Consider the following 19,850-nt stretch of genomic DNA (forward strand, 5'->3'; position numbering starts at 1 on the left):
CTCTGTAATCAGTCCCTTCCGTCTTGGCGCCTCATCTTCTTCTTCGTCTGTCTCACCTCGGTGACCTCAAAGGATCATGTGATGCCATGAAAGAAACCCCCCCAAAAAAGAGTAAAGTTGTAGAGATGTGTGGAGAACATAACACCTGCATGCAGGGCGGTGTTCAAAACACAGGACGTTTGCCCTGGGGGAGGCAACTGATACTCAACATTGTGCAGATGGGTGGTTTTATTGAGGGGCGGGGTCAAATTTAGCAGCTCCCCCTTTTTGGGTATTAACCATAAAACACAAACAACAAAAATAAACTTATGTATTTATGATTCCTGCAAATAGGCTGTGCAAGTTAGAATAATAAAACAAAAATACAGAAAAGCCATCCACATTTCTTGATTGACATTTGTGAATTCACCTATTCCCAGATGTTTCACGAACCAACCCTCTTGTTATTTGCTGAAAAATTGGCTAATTCACTATTTTTGTGCTCATGTCAAAGCAGTGGCTGTATTACTCTGCCATTATCTTGCTGTAAATGAACAATGTTGAATTGATTTGAGGAGCTTCATTTAAACAAGACTAGTGCTTTACCGCCACCTTGTGGTATGTTAGTGCTCAAGATCTACCTTGAAGTGAGTTGATGAGCTTTATTTGGACAAAAATAGTGCTTTACCACCATCTTGTGGCATCAATGCCAATTAGGAACTACGTTGAAGTGAGTGGAGGAGTTTCATTTTGACCAAAAAAAAAAGTTGTGTTTTGCTGCTGTTTTGTAGCATCAAGCGGAAATACAGGAGGACTTTTTCGTCAACTAGGGCTTACTCAGAAACTCAAATTATTAATGAATCACCTTTCACACATACATTACGATTACCTTTGTAATCCAAAAATTGTCCTTTCGCACGGGTTGGTTTTCATCAAGTACAAAACTTTTCAAGTTGCAAAAAAAAAAAAAAACCACACACACATTTAAGTCACGGAACCCTTTCGAGACACACTAGTCCCAAAAGGAGGGAGAAAAAAAACGACACTGGTGCTGTGTTTATATATATGAATGGACAAACTCCTCCTTGTGCCGCTTGTCCAGTTAGCAATAAAGGCCGCTGCATGTGCGCCATTGTATTTGTTTACACACCGCCTAATGTGTGAGCCAACACAAACATGCCTCATGTCGGCCATGTGCTATATTATGACATGTAAAATATTAGAGTTAAAAATAAAAAAATAAAAATAAAATATATATATTAATATAATTGGAGCTCACTTACAAGGAAGTTCTTTCATACGTTGTTTGATTTGTGTGTAAATGAAAAATGGTCATTACACACAGTAGAGTCATGTCGTCGAGTCAGCCATGTTGGCCATTCATTAGAAAATTACAGTTTCAAGGTCACTCATCCCAAAAGTGTTTGATTGGGCGAAGTTCTTCCACACCAAACTCTTCCAAGCACACCTTCATGACCCTTGCAAGTGTCTTTCTGTTACCATGGAATCGAAAACATTGCCTTGGCAAGATGGAAAAATTACAATTGGCTCAAGCCATACTTTTGTCCGTATAATGTGCATTATGCGGACCGCATACATCATGCTGATGTCATGCAGTCCTGCAACGTCCCGACAATACCCTCCTTCAGTTTCTTTGCCGCCCCTTGTAAAGAGGCCCTCCCAGCTTTTTGTGCACCCTTCCAGCCTTCGCAGCTTTTGTCGAACTCAACGAACCGGTCTGCTCTGGCCAAGCACCAGAATACAGACGAGATCACGAGCAAAGGAAAAACAAGATTTGAGAGAAGGGAGTGGAAGAAACGGTAAAAGCATCATGGATCTCCGTTTCCTAACATTCCCTGCTAATTACGCAATCAGCATTTCATTTTCACTTGAAGCAGTGCCTGCCAAAAGGCGAGCCTTAGTGTGGTTTACTAGTGGCTCGCTGGCTCCCTCTAATGGTATACTAAAGAATCACTTAAAGGCAAAGTGTAGAGTTAAAACTGCTAGCAAGATTTGAATATAGCCTCACTTCACTAGTCTCTGTGATATGCACACTAACATTCTAAAACATGGCTATTCATACCATGTGATTATGAAGTGCAAATAGACACACACGTCAACAAAATACCAGTGCTAGCTGCGCTAAGCTAACATTAGCACTGCCCAACGATAGCCACGGCTGTTACATTGGTATATGACTTATTCGGAATACCATTTATTAAATGGTAAATGTCAGTTTGAAGCTGTATTTTTTTTAATTATACAATCCATTAGAAATCAAAAAGAGGGGATAAACGTACTTGTTGAAATGTTGCTAATTCCACGTCGCTTTGGAATCGTCTTAACTGCCGGAGGTCGCTGCGCACTGCTGCAGTTTGCTCGTCTTATGCCCTGTTCTTGGTTTCCAGTGGTGTATACGCCGCCATTTTCAGCAAAGAGAAGATCGGGCAAAGAGGAGACAGATTTTCCTTTTCTCATAGATTATTCCACTATAGTATTTTTCTTTTTTTTTTCAAAATTGAAATCTTCCCCTTTAAATACAGCAATATAATTTTTGGGACTGTTTGTATTCAAATATCTATTTCGGTACAATGTACAATTTACCTTTCATGTGCATTACAATATAATTGAATCATTATTTAGTAGTTTTCTATTTCACAGTATTCAAGCTTTAATGTTCAAGCTGTGTAAAATGTCACCATGGCTTACGAAAATATTAAATGTACCTTTTAGGAATAAAACCAATTTTTTGAAGAACACTTGGGGCCTATTACACTAATGCATAAGTGTAAAAAGTTTGCAAATCACTGCTCTAAAGCAGCAGAGATCTTCCTGAAAGATTAGCAAGCTTCCCAGCCGCCCACAGGACGACCATTGCCCCCCCACCCCCGCCCCCCAACCATTCGTTCTCTTCATTCCCCTTTGTTGACTCAGCCCCGCCAGGTCCTGTTATCAATTTACAAGCGGCGTCAAGGCAGGAGGAGACCCGGTTTACAGTAATGCGGCCTCTCTTCTGGTCCGCATGCATGACTGAGAATGGGAGGAAATGGACATCGGAGCAGGTTTGAATCATTTTTTTTAGCACTCTGCAAGCAGGACTTGAAACCTGTTAAAAACAGACTGTCAACTAGGTTGGACCGTTTTCAGAATGCTTGTGATTCGCTGACTCAGCAGACAGCTTCTGGGTGGTGCGTGGGGACAAAAAGTCAACCCAACAAATGGTTTCAAATTGTCTAACCTGTTTGTGAGTCATAAAATGCAGCGAGATGTGATTACGGACAACATGTAGACTTACACGTGTAGACGTTATACGTCATTGGTCGTCTGAATGAGTGACTATTCAGTTGGCCAGTCCGCATGTCAGTCACCATCAACAAGTACAGTGAACCCCTGCTACCTGTGTCTAATTAAAAATGGCTAGAAAAAGGGTTTTGTAAATGCCTATGGATGCACCAAGATAGTGCCAAAGCACTTTTTTTCATTAGACAAGGCTAGGGCCTGACACATTTCTGACTACATTGTACATATTTGAAGATAAATGCTGAAAGCATGTGCAAAGACTGACCTATGTATAGTGCTCAGTTGTGGAACTATAGCGTACTCAAATGTTTTTCACCATTTCTGACCCGCCACAGCAGGATGAGACACAGTGACTCATATTTCATTCATATGGATTTGGCAGAATCAAAAAGAGCTGCGCCGTCCAATGATTTCGCAACCGTTGTGCTACGTTACTCATGACATCACTCTTATTCAATGTGTCATTACGAGTGGTTAAGCCACTTATGAATAGTCTGAAAATGTCATTCTGAGCTTCTTTCACCGGAGAAAGCCTGGACCCATCATTTAAATAACAGCCCCATCATTATGTTGCAGCTAACTGATGACCTCCTGCCATGCAAGCACACAAAGGCACGTTTAGGCATCGGCAATTTAAGACCTTAGAAAGTCTGCTGCGATGGACGCTGTATGTGTGTGCGACGCATTTTATGGCCTGCTGTTAACCAAAGTTGTGCAGCGTAGGCTAATAAGACACCTAGCGCTAATAGGCACCTGATGTTGGTTCAGCTGTAAACAGACAGTAGTCAACGTTTGCACAAATCAGATGCTGTTAAGTGTTTTTGAAAACACTGATATATTTGTCAAGTTTTTGCGTAGCTTTTGGCTATTAAATCATAATTTAGCTGTAGTCCCGCCCCCAAATCTCTAATGGTGGAGTTCCATTTGCCGATATCTTGCTAGCATCAAAACACATACTAAAAAAAAAAAATTTGGATAGTATGGAAGCATTGGAACTGCCAATGTGGAGTAAATAGTTTTGACTGGGCTATGTCGTTCGAACGTCTTGATAAAGTTGCTCGAACATATTAATTGGTAAAGCCGTAGGCTAAATGCTAAAAACAATATATTGCTAACATACGAATACTAATATGCTAACATACAAACCAACCCACTTTGAAATATTGATGTATAGTCTTAATCTTGTCTTCTTATATTTGCACTTACCAAATACATTCGAAAAGCCATCATCAGTGACCCAGTGACCCCTGACCTTTTGGGGTGCCCTCGGACTTTTGTTGGTATGTTAAGTTGCCGAGAACCATTGTCCACCCAGCCGAGTGGGTTCATCGTTAAGCCTTCATGTCCACCTTTTCTCTCAATGTCACGCCTCTTTAGATGAAAAGTTTTAGGGGTCTTTAGTGCAAGCCCCCCCCCCCCCTTTTTAAAATGGGAAGTACTGTACATACCAAAAGATGTGACACCATGTTTGGCAACATTAACTACAAGATGTAATGGCATCATTATTTATTTTCATGTTTTCAACACACACACACAATATTACAAAAATATTAAGTGCTGCATGTCATACAAAAAAAAATGCGTCTATATCAAATCAAACCAGCAAAAATAGGTATAAATACAAAATCGCCTATGTACAAATACCAGAAACAAAAACAATAATGCTGATTGAAATTACTACAAATTCTCAGAATCTACATCGTAAAAAATTTCAAATAAAACAAAATCACTCGGGCACACATTGTATAAGACCTATTTCCAATGCTGACAAAATATAAAAAAATAAAAATATATCACACCCCAAACACACAATTTCAAGTTTTGTTAGGACAGGACAGTTAGCTTATTTCTAAAAGCCCAAACAATAGCAATCACATCATATGAAATATTACATTTACAAATAGTGGAGGAAAATAAACACACATTTGAATGCAGAGGAACATAAAACGGCTTCCTCAGAAATACAAAAGCGATTGTGCATTCGTTTGTCCACATGCATTGCAAGCTCATTTGGAATCAAAGCTTCCAAATAAACGAGTAGCTGATCCTCTTGGCGTTAATTAGACTTGAGCACCTTCCAAAAAACGAGTTGAAAATACTTCACATTGCTAATAAACGACTGTAAATGACCAGTTTTTTTTTGTTTTGGAGTGTTCAGTGCTGTACTATGGCTTTAGCTTTCCAGTGATTCAAACCTGTAAAGCTTTACAAAGGGCAATTAAAGCAAAAACAATGCTGCCCCCTGCGGGCCAAAGACTGGCAAGACTTGTTCGGGCAAATCAAAGGGCGAGATATAATTCCTGAGTTAAACGCGCTATAATTACCCGCTCTCTGTTTTGTCACCTATATGGAACGATTGACAGATCCTTTGAGGACATATTTTTGTAATAATATTAAACAACAGCAGTGGTGTTTTGACGCTAAAATTAGATCGAAATAAAGCCAATTAAATAGATGCTTCGTATATAACCGAATTAAAGTGTGAAATAATTTTTGAAATTGTCCATTCACTAATTAGAAATTAGAGAAATACTAATTAAATGTCCTTTTTTTTTTTATTACATTTTATTTTTTTTAAATGCAAAAGTTTAATTACATATTTATGTCTTTCAATAAGATCTTTAAATTCAAACAATTTAATATATATAGTTTTTTTTCACATTTTCGGTCAAATTTTCTTCTTTTAATTGGCTTTATATTTAATTTTGGCATCACCTGGGGTCCATATATGGTTAGCAAGAAGAGCAAGTTAAAAATGACAAATTCAATTTCAGAGGATTTTTTTTTTTTTAAGTGTCAATAACCCACAAATCCTCACGTTGCTAAATAATAACATTTACTGGATATTTAATATGACCATAGATGATTTGTAACACTGAAATGGTTCCCTAGCCGAATCTTAGACGAGTACCTAATATTTTGGTCTTTCCGTGAAACGTACATTTCTCGCCTTTTGCGTGATTATTATCAGGACTAACCCGCAAACGGATCAATTTATGTCAACAACACTTTTTGAAGGGGCCGGGCTAACAACATGGCTTCATTATTGTCCTCTTTTTCCAAATGTCACATCAACTTTACAAAAGATCATTGAGGTCGTACGCGTTGAAGAAGTCGGACACGCCCTCGCCGTTCTCCAGGCTCCACAGGTAGTCGCTGTGGTCCAGATGCGGGGAGAAGCTGACGAAGGGGGAGCCGCCGCCTTCGCTGGGGTCGGCGGGGAAGGACGCGCCGGGCAGCTGGTCCTCGGTCATCTGCAGCAAGCTGGGGGGCAAACCCAGAAGACGCTCCACGTCCAGCAGAGAGGAGGAAGACGAGGAAGAGGAGGTCGGAGCAGCCGCTGTGGACATGCTCGCTGCGTTTGTTTTGCGGGAATAATAAAAATAAAGATCTAAACTGTTGTGTGGTAATATTTAGGAATCTGACATTTAAGTCTGGAATTGCAGTGGTACCTCAATTTAGGCGTTTTTGTGTTTGAGTTGAAATATTGCGAAAAAAAAAGATCAATATAAATGCAGCTTACTAAGTAGTTGTGATCTTGTCCTCTCTGTGTATATTCGTATGCCTGTATAATGTTGCCCCCTGGTGGCCAAGGTAGGCACATCAGAAGGCTCTTTACATTCTCTATGTTTTTACTGTTTTTATGTACTATAATATAGAGTGCTATTTTTCTTTTTGTTGCCGTTTTACGAGGCTGGAGAGGATTAACAACATTTCCATTCATTCTAAAAGGGTAAGATGATTAGTGATATACAAGTGAGTAAGTGTAAGTAAGTGTTTTGAGTTGCAAGCCTGGTTACTGAATGAGTGAAACTTGTAAGTCAAGGCGCCACTGCATATTTTTTGTACATTGTAGATGTGGAATCATTATATATATATGTTTGGAAACTGAATTGAAACCCTAATTTAAAACCCCAATCCAGGTTTATGATCCTAATTTGAAACCTAAGATATGTCTAACCCTGAACCAGGAAATAGGGCTGTGCAGGTCGATCCAAGTATTGATAAAATTGATACTAACATGAGTATTTATTTTGGCTTCCCTGGTATTTTTCCGTTGAGGATATTTTTTATGGCATGTCTAGTAGTTTAACATTTTTTCCACCTTTGTAAACAAGAGTATGAAAACGTCGATTTTTTTTATTGTTCATTTAGAACAGATATAAAATGTTTGATTAATTGCGAGTTTACTATTGCAGTCATGCGATTAATTACAATTCAAAATTTTAACCTCCTGACGCGATTAAAAAAAAAGATTATTAAAAATTAGGGGCATCAGGCGATAATTTTTTTTTAGCGTAATTAATTGCCTGACTTCACTAGTTAACTCACAATTAATCACAAATTGTATATCTGTTCTAAATGTACCATAAAAAAAATCTAGGTTTTCATACTCTTGTTAACAAAAGTGGAAAAAAATGTTAAACTAATAAAAATAGTTCAAATGAATTTTTGACGTTCATAGCCGTCAATGGCAGTTAATGAGTTAAGAAGTTAAGAAGAAATTTTAATTTGAAAAAACAAGTTATTTAAGAGGACACATGATTTAAAATACCATAATATTTCATATTGGTATCGGCAATATTGGCACCAGTATTTACTTGGTATCGATCGATACCAAAATCTCAAGTATCGCACAGCTCCACCAGGAAAAAATCCAAACTTACCTTCAACAGGCTCTTCTTTGACGCTGCTGAGGCTCACGGGTGTTGCTGTGGGCTTTTCTGGTGTGACCGAGCTTTTAACCGAACTAGTGTCTTCCAAGCACTCGTCCGGACACAGGTACACTTCTATGGGACCGTTCTTACTCTTCAGATAGATCTGTAATGAACCCTGACAAAAAAAAAAGAAAAAAAAGAAGTCTGTTAGTCATTAGTCAGCTTTCCATCCAATTGTTTTGAATTTTAAGCAAATTTACTGAAAATGCGCAAAACCGAAATGCGGCTTATGCCCGTTTTTATCTGTTCTTCTTTTGCGAATATTGAGAGGGGACTCCGCCGCTGTAGGTGGCGGTATACACCATAGAGATGTGATCCACCAGTAATTTAAAAGAAGAAGAAGAACAGGAAGCGCCGTGCGACGTCGTATGAGTTTGCTTTTGTAATTCTTGATAAACCGTAGCGTTTCTTTGCTGCTTTCCATAAAAAATTGCATTAATATTCGCTTCTTTAATTATTTCCAAAAGGATTTCTGTTTTGTCGCCTCCCTTAACGTACCTTACTTTATCGTCCACCATTGCTTTGGGACTACAAACGTACGTGTGATGTAATATCCAAAACGTGCTACGTGTTTCTTCGTAAAACCTGTTTTCCATGCCAATATTTGCATTTTCCTTCAAAATCCACGCCCTCCAAGCGTTTTTTTTTTCTTGGTGAATTCTGGGCCCTTTTTCTAATTTTTTGCGTTTCCATTCAGGTTTATTTTCACATTTCTTGAAAATTCGAATAAAAATGGGTGGATGAAAACCTGACTAGTGATTGACATTTTTTGGGGGGAAATAGTCATCTGTATCAAAGAAGTACACAGTGGGATGTAGAGTTTCATAATAAGCGGTTCGGAAAATGGATGGATGGATGGACTTTCACTGAAGTGTACTTAACTCATTCACTGCCATTGACGGCTATAGACGTCAAAAATTCATTTGAACTATTTCGATTAGTTTAACATTTTTTTCCACTTTTGTTAACAAGAGCATGAAAACCTAGACTTTTTTTTATTATACATTTAGAACAGATGTAAAATTTGTGATTAATAGTGAATTAACTAGTGAAGCCATGCGATTAATTACGATTAAAAAAATTCATTGCCTGACGTCCCTAATTTTTAATAATCTTTTATTTTTATTTATTTTTAAATCGTGTCAGGCGATTTAAATTTTTGATGGTAATTAACTGCATGACTTCAATAGTTAACTCACGATTAATCACAAATTTTATATCTGTTGTAAATGTACAATACATTTTTTTCCTAGGTTTTCATACGCTTGTTAACAAAAGCGGAAACAAATGTTAAACTATTAGAAATAGTTCAAATTAATTTTTGACGTCTATTGCCGTCAATGGCAGTGAATGAGTTAAAAAAAAATACAATAAAAAATTTAATTATTCAAAAAGTCAATATTGCGGTTTCCAGTGGAAAAAAAATCGTCACTAAAACAACCATCTATCGTAAAGAGTCAAACAAAAGACGCGTCCTCACCGCCGCCGTGTCGGGCACTTGCAGCTTGGTCTCGGAGGGAGCCTTGACGGCGATCACCGTCTCCTCTCGGAAGCTGCCGATGGAGCGGATGTCTTGATACGTCACGTAGCCCAGCGTGAAAATGTCGGGTTAAGGGTCAACGGCAGTCAAAGAAGATACTCCCAAAAAAAAGAGAGTTTTGTCATGACGAGAAGGATATTTTTGGTTGTCTTTGTGCTCGGTGAGCTGTTTGAGTTGCGCGCTGCTGGAGTGGATGAGCTCGTCCAGCGATCGCTCGGCTCGCTCCAGGTCTCCGAGCTCTTTCTGCAACACTCGGGCCTTGTCTCCTCTGCTGGGGGCGCCTTCGAACACGTTGCCGACCCTGCGAGAAGAACACAATTGAGTTGTTTCCACTTCAAAAAATACGGCGGTGCCGTGGAAGTTGCGAAAAAAAACATGCCTGATTGAAAGCGTACGTCAGAACGGCACACGGGGTGGGTGGGGCAATGGGGGGGGGGGGGGGGGGCTGAAAATGTGAGCATTTCAGAGATATGAAAATAGTTCCATGCGATGAACAGTTTCAAGTTGGAATGGTTTGAATCAGTCAAGAAATTTATATTGTGAAAATGCGGGAATTTTATGAATATGATAAATAAATGGCGACATAGGCATATTTATTGAATTAGTTTCAAGTTGGAGGGGCTTGAAAGAGAAATGCGACTGGAGGAGGTCAACATATGAGACATGGAAAATTATTTGACTCAAGTTTCCAAGGTCTCCTGAATGAGCTGAACAGTTTTAAATCTAAATCTAAAAGATGAGAGAAATGTTTTTGTTGAATGTCTTTTTTATTTATTTATGTGAAATTATGAGTAAACTGGGATTTTTTTTAAATTAGAAAATTACAAGCTTGAATCCAGGGTCACGACCCATTTTAGGCAAATGACCTTCATTTAATTTTAAAAGCCTCAGAATGCTGTCTAGACACACTCCTAAACAGTAGGTGGCGACAAAGAATTGCTACCGTTTCATTTTCTTGTGGAAAATGTGGAATTATGGGGACTTTTTTTTATGTGAAAACTAAAAAATTGGACTATGCTGAATTTTGTGATTATTTTGAACCTTGAATAGCTTGAAATTGGTTACAAATCGATAAACTGTCTTTAATATTAACTCATGGTTCATTTGCCTTTATTTTAGCATGCGGTAAGTTTAACATACACCTTGTATGAGTTTCCTTGATTATTTTTATTGTACTTGTTCGGGATAAATCAATATAAAATCAAAACATATAAATCTGACAATGTTTAAAGCAATAAATAATATTATTTAACTGCTTGTGCATGTTAAAAAATGCACGGGAAGAGGACTTAACTTACAGCCACTGGATGTTGTTCTTTGACTTTTTGCGAATGAGCTGGACTCCCTCCAAGACATTTGTGATGTCATAGATCCTCCTCTTTTGGACCTCCAGCACCTCCGTGGCCCAGTTCAGATCCAGGACGCCATCCGGGGACTCGGCAATGAGGCCCACAAACTTCTTGGTCAGCAGACCCAGCGAGGTGTCGTACCTCGTTCGCTCGCCTGGCGACTTCGGGGCTAAAAAAAAAGCAAATCATCTGTAGCATCCCTACAAGGAATTATTATTATTTTTTTTTAATTTAAGTTGCGTTCTTACTTCTTGGACTTGCCGCAATGCCTTTGCCTTTTGGGGTGCGGAACTCGGGGAGGAAAACTGGGTCTTCAAGATCCAACTTCCTTTTAGCCTAAAGAACAACGAGGCGACTTTAAGATGCACATAAGAATACGCAAGACAAAAGCAGAAACATTCCATTCGAGTCTGCGGCGTACTACGTAGTGAAGGGCCTTCCTGTACATTAACCCCCACTGACTTTGAATGAGCACAAGTTCAGCGTTCAATCGTAAAAAGCGTGTCACCATGCAGGGCAAGAGAGGCCCGTCATAAACGTGCCAACAGCCCTCAAGCGCAGAAACAAAGCATCTACTCACACTTTACCAAGCAATTCAAGAGGGGCTGCTTGGACGGGGGGCGGAGGGGGGGGGGGGGGGGGGGGGGGGGCTAATCATCTCAACTCACTTGCCTGCACAACGCCGCAAGTCCTCAGTAGAGGCGACCCTCCCCCTAAAAGCCCTCTCATACAGATTTCTTCTTACAGTTCAACACGTTGCAAATATCAACTTGGGAAAACAAACAAGAACGTGTATAAGAGAAACGTTTATAAAATGAAAGTCTCATTGATACACAAAAAAAATCTAAATAAATTCATAATGAAGTATTTTGTTCTAGAAAAGTGGTTCAAGTGCATAAAAAATTCTTAACATTATGAGGAAAATTAAACGTGTTTTTTTATTTTTTATTATAGTCATACTCTTACTACAAAAAAAAGTCAAAGTCTAAAAACGATGTAAGATTACAAGAAAAAAAATTGAGAAAAAGTCTTACTAATAAGAATATTTTCCGAGAATGAATTCTCAATGCCACAAGAAAAAAACACTAAGTTTATAAGAAAAGAAGAAGAAAAAAAAAAGGTTTTATGGCGACCGTCATCAAGTTACGGGAAAAAAGGTTAAGACTGAAAGAAAAGTTAGTTTTTTGAGTTAAAAAAAATTGTGCAACATTAAATAAAAAAGAAACACAATTCTGTGAGAATAAAAGGGTCATTTAATAAGAACGTTTGTAAGGTATAGAGATTTTTTTTGCAACGTTACAAGAATAAGTGATCAATTTTATGGGGAAAAAAGCTAAAAAAGATAATAATATATATATTATATATATATATATATATATATATATATATATTTATTTTCTTTATTTTTGTTGGAAAAAAAGTGTTGTTTTGGCAATCTATCATCAATTTGGGAACACTCATTGATTCGCTTTTTTGTGCTCAGGTCAAAGCCATGCCTGGGGACTATATTGAAGTGAAGGGAGAAGCTTCATTTAGTGAGGCCATAGCCTTGTCTAATAATGCATAAATAAATAAAATTCTCTGCCATCTTGATCGCCATAGTGATTATGTTATGGGAGAAAAGGTCATAAATGAAAATCTAAAAGTCGAAATTTTTTACATCAGAATTAAAATGTTTGTCTTTTCGTTGTGGACTTCATCTGCACTTCTTAGTTCAGTGTTTCCCAAATCAGGTACAATCAAAGGTGCCTTTGGGAAATTATCAATTTCACTAAATTTGTCTGAAAATGATTAATTAAAATACAAATATATATTTTTTCATAAATATTAACGATGCATTAAACTTCAAACATGTCCATTCATGCTTTTTGGTGATATTCTCGTTGGATGGTTGGTGTGACATTCGTCTCATGTGTGCCTTGGCTCAATAAATGGCCGTGCCGTAGCTATCAAACCTGCATGACAGGTTATACATTGGCATTAAACATTGCACGTTAACCTTGAAAGTGTGTTTGGAACAATCGTTGATAGAAGGCCAAAACTTTTTTTTGGAACACAGCCGAGAGACTACTGGAGGCGACGACGCCACAAGCTGCCTGCCAACGTTTAGCGTCTCACCTTTTGATGTTCTCGCTTGCTTCTGTAAAAACTTGACAACTCTACACTCCTCCGATAAGCCCAAGAAGCTACTTGTGGCTAATTATCCGAGACAGCTGGCAATCTCCGGCACGCGAAATGTGCCGAATCGTGTTGGACGTGAAAGCCGCCATTGTGCTAGCGTGCTAAAGCGCGACATGTCCACCTGTTAGCCAGCGACATCTGGAGCTATACAAAATGTGCCGTAAGCAATGGGGGCTAATGTAGTAAAAAATAGACATATAAAGGACAAGAAACTGCATTGAAACAAAATGCTGGCTGTTAATATCTATTTTTACAATGAGCTCATCAAAGAAATGTCTTACAAGAGCTTTAAGAGCAAAAAAAGTTGAGTTTTGGCTCCGTTTCAAAATTACGATGGCGTACTAGGGCCACGTATAAATATTCGTTATTTTAGGGGGTTAATCGTCTGAGAAAAAAAACTCACAAATGTATGAGAATTGTTTTTAATATTTGCAACATTATAAAGTGGCAAATTTGTGAGGAAAAAAAATCACAAATTTACTAGAAATAAACTAGCTGATTCGCGAGAGAAAAAACTCAGAAATTTGCGAGAAAAAAAACAAATTTATGAGAAGAAAATCCTCAAATATTTGGGACATTATAAAGTGGCAAATTTCTTGCAAGTGTCTAAGGTTTTTTTCTCGCAAATCTAGTAAATTTGAGGGGGGGTTTCTCACAAATTTGCCACTTTATAATGTCACAAATATTTGAGTATTTTCTTCTTGTAAATTTGTGACTTTTTCTCGTAAGTGTCCGAGTATTTTCTTCTCGTAAATTTGTGACTTTTTATCGCAAGTGTCTGAGTTTTTATTCTTGCAAATCTGCTAGTTAATTTCTAGTAAATTTGTGAGATTTTTTTCTCACAAATTTGCCACTTTAGAATGTCATAAATATTTGAGTATTTACTTCTTATAAATTTGTGAAAAAAAATTCTCGCGATTTCTTGCAAGTTACTTTTTTTCCACAAATCTGCCACTTTATAATGCCACCAATATTTGAGTATTTTCCTCGTAAATTTGTGACTTTTTTCGAGTTTATTTCTAGTAAATTAATGAGATTTTTTTCTCACAAATTTGCCACTCTACTCTATAATGTCACAAATATTTGAGTATTTTTTTCTCGTAAATTTGTCACTTTTTTTCTCGCAAATCTGCAAATTTATTTCTAGTACATTTTATTTTTTTCTCACAAATTTGCCACTTCATAAGGTCACAAATATTTGAGTATTTTCTTCTCGTAAATCTGTGACTTTTTTTCTCGCAAGTGTCCAAGTTTTTTCTCGCAAATCTGTTAGTTTATTTCTAGTAAATTTATGAGTTTTCTTCTCAAATAAAAATAAAATGGTTCATTTCTCTTGCGAGACAGGTGAGACTTAGAAAATGTTACTTTTCAAGTTCACCACACACCAGCATTTAGTTGATAAGTATCTGGGTGATGTTGTCCTGCGTTGTTTTAGCCAGTAGCTAAATGGCCTCAGGGTGGGGGTCGACCGTGTGCGCAAGGGATTTTTTCTGGCGAGTCCACCGTTTTGTGCAAACAGCATTCCAGCACGTGGATTCCTTACAGTCCGTAGAAGGGGATCCTCCAACAGGCAAGCAAGCCGGAGATATATATTTTGATCAACAGCACTGCACTTCAGTTTATTAAATGTGACCACAAGGAGTGAGCCATATGGCTTCAATTATAAATCACAATCTTTTAAGACATTTTAGCAACAACTTTTATATGGTATATCAAAGTTTTATTTATTTATTTATTTATTTTTTAACTACGGAGTGACAATTGAAGACATCTCGTGAAACATTGCCAGCACCGGCGGCAAACCTTTCCTGTCAGGCTTGTATATGACTCCAGATTCCATCCGAGCCGAGGGCAAGTTACAGTAAGCCCGCAACAGAACTACGCTTTGGTACACAAACCCCCGCCCGACGACCACACCCTTGTAGTCATAGTATAAGGACAACAATGGCTGCATAGCCAAATACATCTGCAATTTGTTTTCTTTTCCAAAAGAGTCAGACGTTTTGTGCTCATTTTTAGCGGCGCTTAACTACATGTTCAACTCACCCTATAAACCTTTTTGATTTTTGTGTGTGTCTGTTCCATTCAGTTTACAGTAAGGAAGGAGCAAGTGTCAAATGTGAAAGTGAAAAAGAACGTGGCGGACTTCACACAAAGGTTTTTTTTATTATTATTTTTTTTTATATCGGCACCACTATCAACAGGGCACTAAAGAGATTGCCTTTTACTACAACAAGGGTGATTAAAATGGAGCTTTCGTCACACATTACAACTCGACTAAGTCCTTTTACTTTCTATAAGCTTTTGGTTTCAAACTTGCCGTTAAGTTGTATAAGGTGACTTGGAACATTCCGGGCACGGTGGTCAAGTCACCGCGTCACATGAGGACATCAAGCCAAAGAGGAATTGAACAACAGACTATGTTGCAACAATTACAGCAGTGGTGGGGGGGGGGGGGGGGGGGTAAGCTTGTGTGTCTCGCATCACTTAACAAAAGTAATACATCTTTATTTATTTATTTATTTTGTACCAAATACTCTATTCTTTGTTTAAGAATAAAATATATTGTGTTTAATGTAAAATAAAAAAACGCTGTCTTTATATACCCAAATATAAAATCATAATAATAATAATAATTTCAGAGCTGTAATTTTAATACCGTGATATTTTTGCTCATGGTTATCCATTCTGTCAGAACATTAGATTTAAGAATAGAATATTCGATTCGATTCTAGATTCGGCGCATGCCTAATTGCAACTAACGATTATTTTAATAATCGATAAATCCACTGATTTATTTATTTATTTTCAAATTGACAATACAGAAAATGCACTAACATTTAAAAATATATATATAATTCTGATACTGGCTTGGTCCATAACGTGGCATAAAATAGGCAAAAATGTCAATCATTGTTTTCCAAAGTAAAAGCAGATGTTTAGAAAAGCTTTTATTTTGATTCAACACAATGTCTGCTTTCATAAATATCTGAGAAAATATACTGTTGAGAAGCTAAAATTCTGAGGATTCGGACAATTTTAGGTGATCAATCGTTTGACATATTCGATCGATTAGTTGCCAATTAATCATTGTGCCGCTCATCTAAAGGCAATTACAAATCTTTTTGGCTTTATGTTATTTATTCAGATTTTTCAAAAAAAAAAACTAACTGTGTGGAATGATGTATGGCTTTTTTTTTTTTCATATTCAGTTCATTTGAACAATATTGTGACAAAAATGATAACCATCCACGACCATTTTGGTCACAATAATCGTGTTGACATTTTCATACTCATTGCACACTTCGTTTAACATATGACATGGACACATACAATAGCACGCCACACACCGTATACACACACACACACACAGACACAGACACACACACACACACACACACACACACACACACACACACACACACACACACACACACACACACACACACACACACACACACACACACGTGCACACACACATGGGCGGGAGGTAAAGACTACTATCAGTGCAAAAACACTCCAAGTCTATTGCATCCTTATCAGCAAGCCGCCGCCCACTTCTGATGGCAGCACAATCAAGTCTATCGGCCACTATGGTTCAGTTATAAAGTGGTGCTACCATGCAAGAAATACATAGTCATAATCCATAAAAATAAACATAATTTGCTGGTTGCATCATACATGGAACACCTGAACGCATCGTCTGTGAGGGCAGGTGCCCCCCCCCCCCCCCTCGCTGTACTTAGGCGACGCTAATCCTCTTGCGGCGGCTAATAGCGACGACAAGCCGGGTGTGAGGGGCGGGTCAGTACGAGATTTGGAGGTAACCACCGTGTCGCCCCCTTAACCTTTACATTTGGCCCAATTTGGCAAACGACAGCTGGTACGGGGCATTGTTGGTGGGGGGCAATGCAGTTCACATCGGACTTTATTTCGCACTTGAGTTGTGTTTGTCACAACAGTTGTCCATGATGACCTTTTGACCCTGCGCCTTCCCTCCTGTGGTGAACAGGTTACAAAGGCAGACGAGCAAGGCAGCTGTCATACGAGTGTCATCACTAAAAAAAGGAGAAAAAAAAGGGACTCAAACGCCGACTAGTGCATGGACGATGTCTGATATTTCCTGAATGATATGATAGCAAGTCTGGTATCGCCGACATTAAATTACGAGAGATCGTGTTTATTAAAGACAGCAAAATAACTCAAACTAAAATAGAAAATAAACCATTTTTGTTAACAAAGTAAAGTAAACACGAAAATGCTTTTAAAGGAAACGATAACCAACTGAAACTACATTTTTACGTTACGATGGCGGCCGCCACGGCAACTCGCGGGGCGGCCCCCTCCGCTCCGTCGCCGCCCGGGGAGTTCCTAATCTATATTACCGAGCAAAATTTGCAGTCTCGTTAACATATCTCCACAAGCACACAGCTGACATGAGAGAATTTTTACAAGTACGAAAATGTACACCAATACCCGATAACGGCGAGCAGCGCATCCCTACAAATTATTATTACGAAATCAGCTTCTTCTTTTTTTAAGTTCAAATGTCAACATTCTTTCTTGGGAAATAATTTGGCAATACTTAGTCCTGTATTTAAGAAAGTTGGTATAGCACAGTATGGATATTTCGGTATCAATTCAGACTACCTAAAAAGTAAAAAATAATACACAACTAATACCAATAATAACAAGAACAATAATAATAAATGGACACAGTTGCTGTTATGTATCTGGAATTGTGATGTCTATGGTTCCATATGGACCCAACACCAATAATAAGAACTTTTCTAAGAACTGATGTTGCTATTTTGTCCTGTATTGTAAGGCTGTTATTGAATCGATCCACCATTTACTGTCATATTTTCTCTGTTATGTATTGTCTCTAATATGTTTGACTGACTCTATTGTGTCTTCCCACGTCAACGCCGATAAAAACATGCATACCAGTGGCACATTATTCCACCCACACTCACACACAAAAACAGGGTTTGTTGTTGGATTCCTTACCGGCAGCCGTCCGGTGATCGATCTGATGGGCTTCTGGTCGGGTCCGTGGGGGGTCGAGTAGAGGCTGTGTGCCCTTTGTTCCGCCGCGGCGGTGTTGGGGCAGATCTGGCTGAAGTAGCCCACCGGTACCGTGTTCAGGGGCGGGCTGGACAAGCCGGTGCTGAAGAACTCGCCGGCCACGAGCTTCATCTTGGGTTGGCTGCACGGAAGCCCCGACGCCGGGGAGACGCCTTTGGGCAGGCGCATCATTGTACCGCAAAGTGGACCCGTTTAAAAAAACAAAAACAAAACGAAACCAACAAAACCCGAAATACAACAACAACAACAATAATAATAATAATAATAATAATAAATAATCTAGATTTAGACTTTATTCGAGGTCTAAAAGTCTAATAGCATCCAAAGTATACATTGAAGAAACAACAACGCGCTGGTTCCGAGTGGTGACGTCAGTAAAAAGGCGAACGCCGCCTGTTTAAAAACTACACACAAATAACTCCTCGCAATCCACAAAACATGGCTTAAAACGTACAAGAAGTTCACCAAAGTGTGTTTAAAATGTCCACGGGCTCGCACAAAAGACCACCGAGGGTTCGGCGGAGTGCTTCCGGCTTTTTTCTTTTTTTGTTTCACCCCTTCTGTGCGTGAGCGTGTGTGACCCAGTCTGCCCCGAAGTCACCAGGCTCCCTTCTCCATTCAGTCCGACGTTTTAGCGCCAAAGTTCGTCGCGCGAAATTTAGATCTCCCGCGGTAGGAGCTCGAAGCTGATTGGCCGGCGGCACGCTCGGCACGCCTCATTTGCATAAAACAGTTGGGTAGGCCGAGAGAGAGGGGGCGAGGGGGTTGGTTCTTCTTAAAGAGGCAGCAGTCTCTTTTTGTTTCCTATTGGGACATATTGTTCTTGTGCTTGAAACTGAACAAAAACGGATAGTTTGAAGACTTTTAGGAAGAATATAATCAACATAGCTTAGATATAGTTTTTAGAAAAGTAATATTTCCATGCTAGCAAAGAAGTTATCTATATAATAGTATTCTACAATACACTATCAAAGATAATTTTCCGTTACCAAAAAGTATTTACAGAAGGGAAATTGAGCAACAGAAGTCTGAAATATTACAGAAGTGCGAGTCCCTTAAAAAAATATGATGCAATTTTGTTCATTAAAAAAATATATATATACACATCCTTAGTCCTGAAAACAACCATCCCAGCAATTTAAATATTATTAATATATAATTATATTAAAGTGGCACAGGTGTTACAAATGTAGCGGCCATGCCTTTTTAGAAACAAATGTTTTTGAATAGTACATTAAAATGCATTTTTTTGTGTGAAAGTCCTATAATTAAATACAAATGCAAAACATTTGGTGCAAAAAACAAAACAAATATTTGAAAGAGTGTGAAAAAAAAAGAAAAAAGGACCCATGCAGTCCTTAAGGGGGGAAAAACATGCCTAACACATGATGATGGTGATGATATTAAAATAAATATAACATACATGCAAGCATAGTAGAATAGTTTCAAAGAGTCGTATTGTTAATCAAAGTATAAAATGTAAGTATTATAAATAATACAAGCTCTCAAGTCCTCTCATCAATATATAAAAGTATATAATATAATAATAATAATAATAATAATTTTAAATTAAATCAATATACAATGTCATGAAAACATAAATCAATATTAGATAAAAAATAGCGTGCAATAATATGATACAACAATTTTAATGCAAAATATTTGCATATGAAGTGCACTGCTAATCACGAACCA

General features: G+C 38.2%; 1 protein-coding gene across 1 annotated transcript; it reads right to left on the bottom strand.

Moving 5' to 3' along the window:
• Nucleotides 1-4,798: 4,798 nt before the first annotated feature.
• Nucleotides 4,799-18,725, bottom strand: e2f2 (E2F transcription factor 2). Its single transcript, XM_086094985.1, has 7 exons — nucleotides 18,078-18,725; nucleotides 11,135-11,222; nucleotides 10,836-11,055; nucleotides 9,677-9,838; nucleotides 9,478-9,592; nucleotides 7,947-8,112; nucleotides 4,799-6,634 (listed from the first exon to the last, which is right to left on the bottom strand). Exons 1-7 carry the CDS (start codon nucleotides 18,324-18,326, stop codon nucleotides 6,357-6,359), a joined length of 1,278 nt encoding a protein of 425 aa, XP_085951111.1. The 5' UTR covers nucleotides 18,327-18,725; the 3' UTR covers nucleotides 4,799-6,356.
• Between the last annotated feature and the right edge of the window lie 1,125 nt (nucleotides 18,726-19,850).

Source organism: Leptonotus elevatus, chromosome 14 (genome assembly GCF_054856555.1).
Source record: "Leptonotus elevatus isolate MCC_2025b chromosome 14, RoL_Lele_1.0, whole genome shotgun sequence".
Lineage (NCBI taxonomy): Eukaryota > Metazoa > Chordata > Actinopteri > Syngnathiformes > Syngnathidae > Leptonotus > Leptonotus elevatus.

Bases quoted from the DNA above. Each gene is read 5' to 3' on its own strand.
- e2f2 (XM_086094985.1), bottom strand. From the start codon at position 18,326: ATGATGCGCCTGCCCAAAGGCGTCTCCCCGGCGTCGGGGCTTCCGTGC. The intron at 11,056-11,134 runs GTAAGAACGCAA...CTTTTTTTTTAG, and splicing joins CATTGCGGCAAGTCCAAGAA to CCCCGAAGTCGCCAGGCGAG. The intron at 6,635-7,946 runs GTAAGTTTGGAT...AAACAAACGCAG, and splicing joins CAAAGAAGAGCCTGTTGAAG to CGAGCATGTCCACAGCGGCT.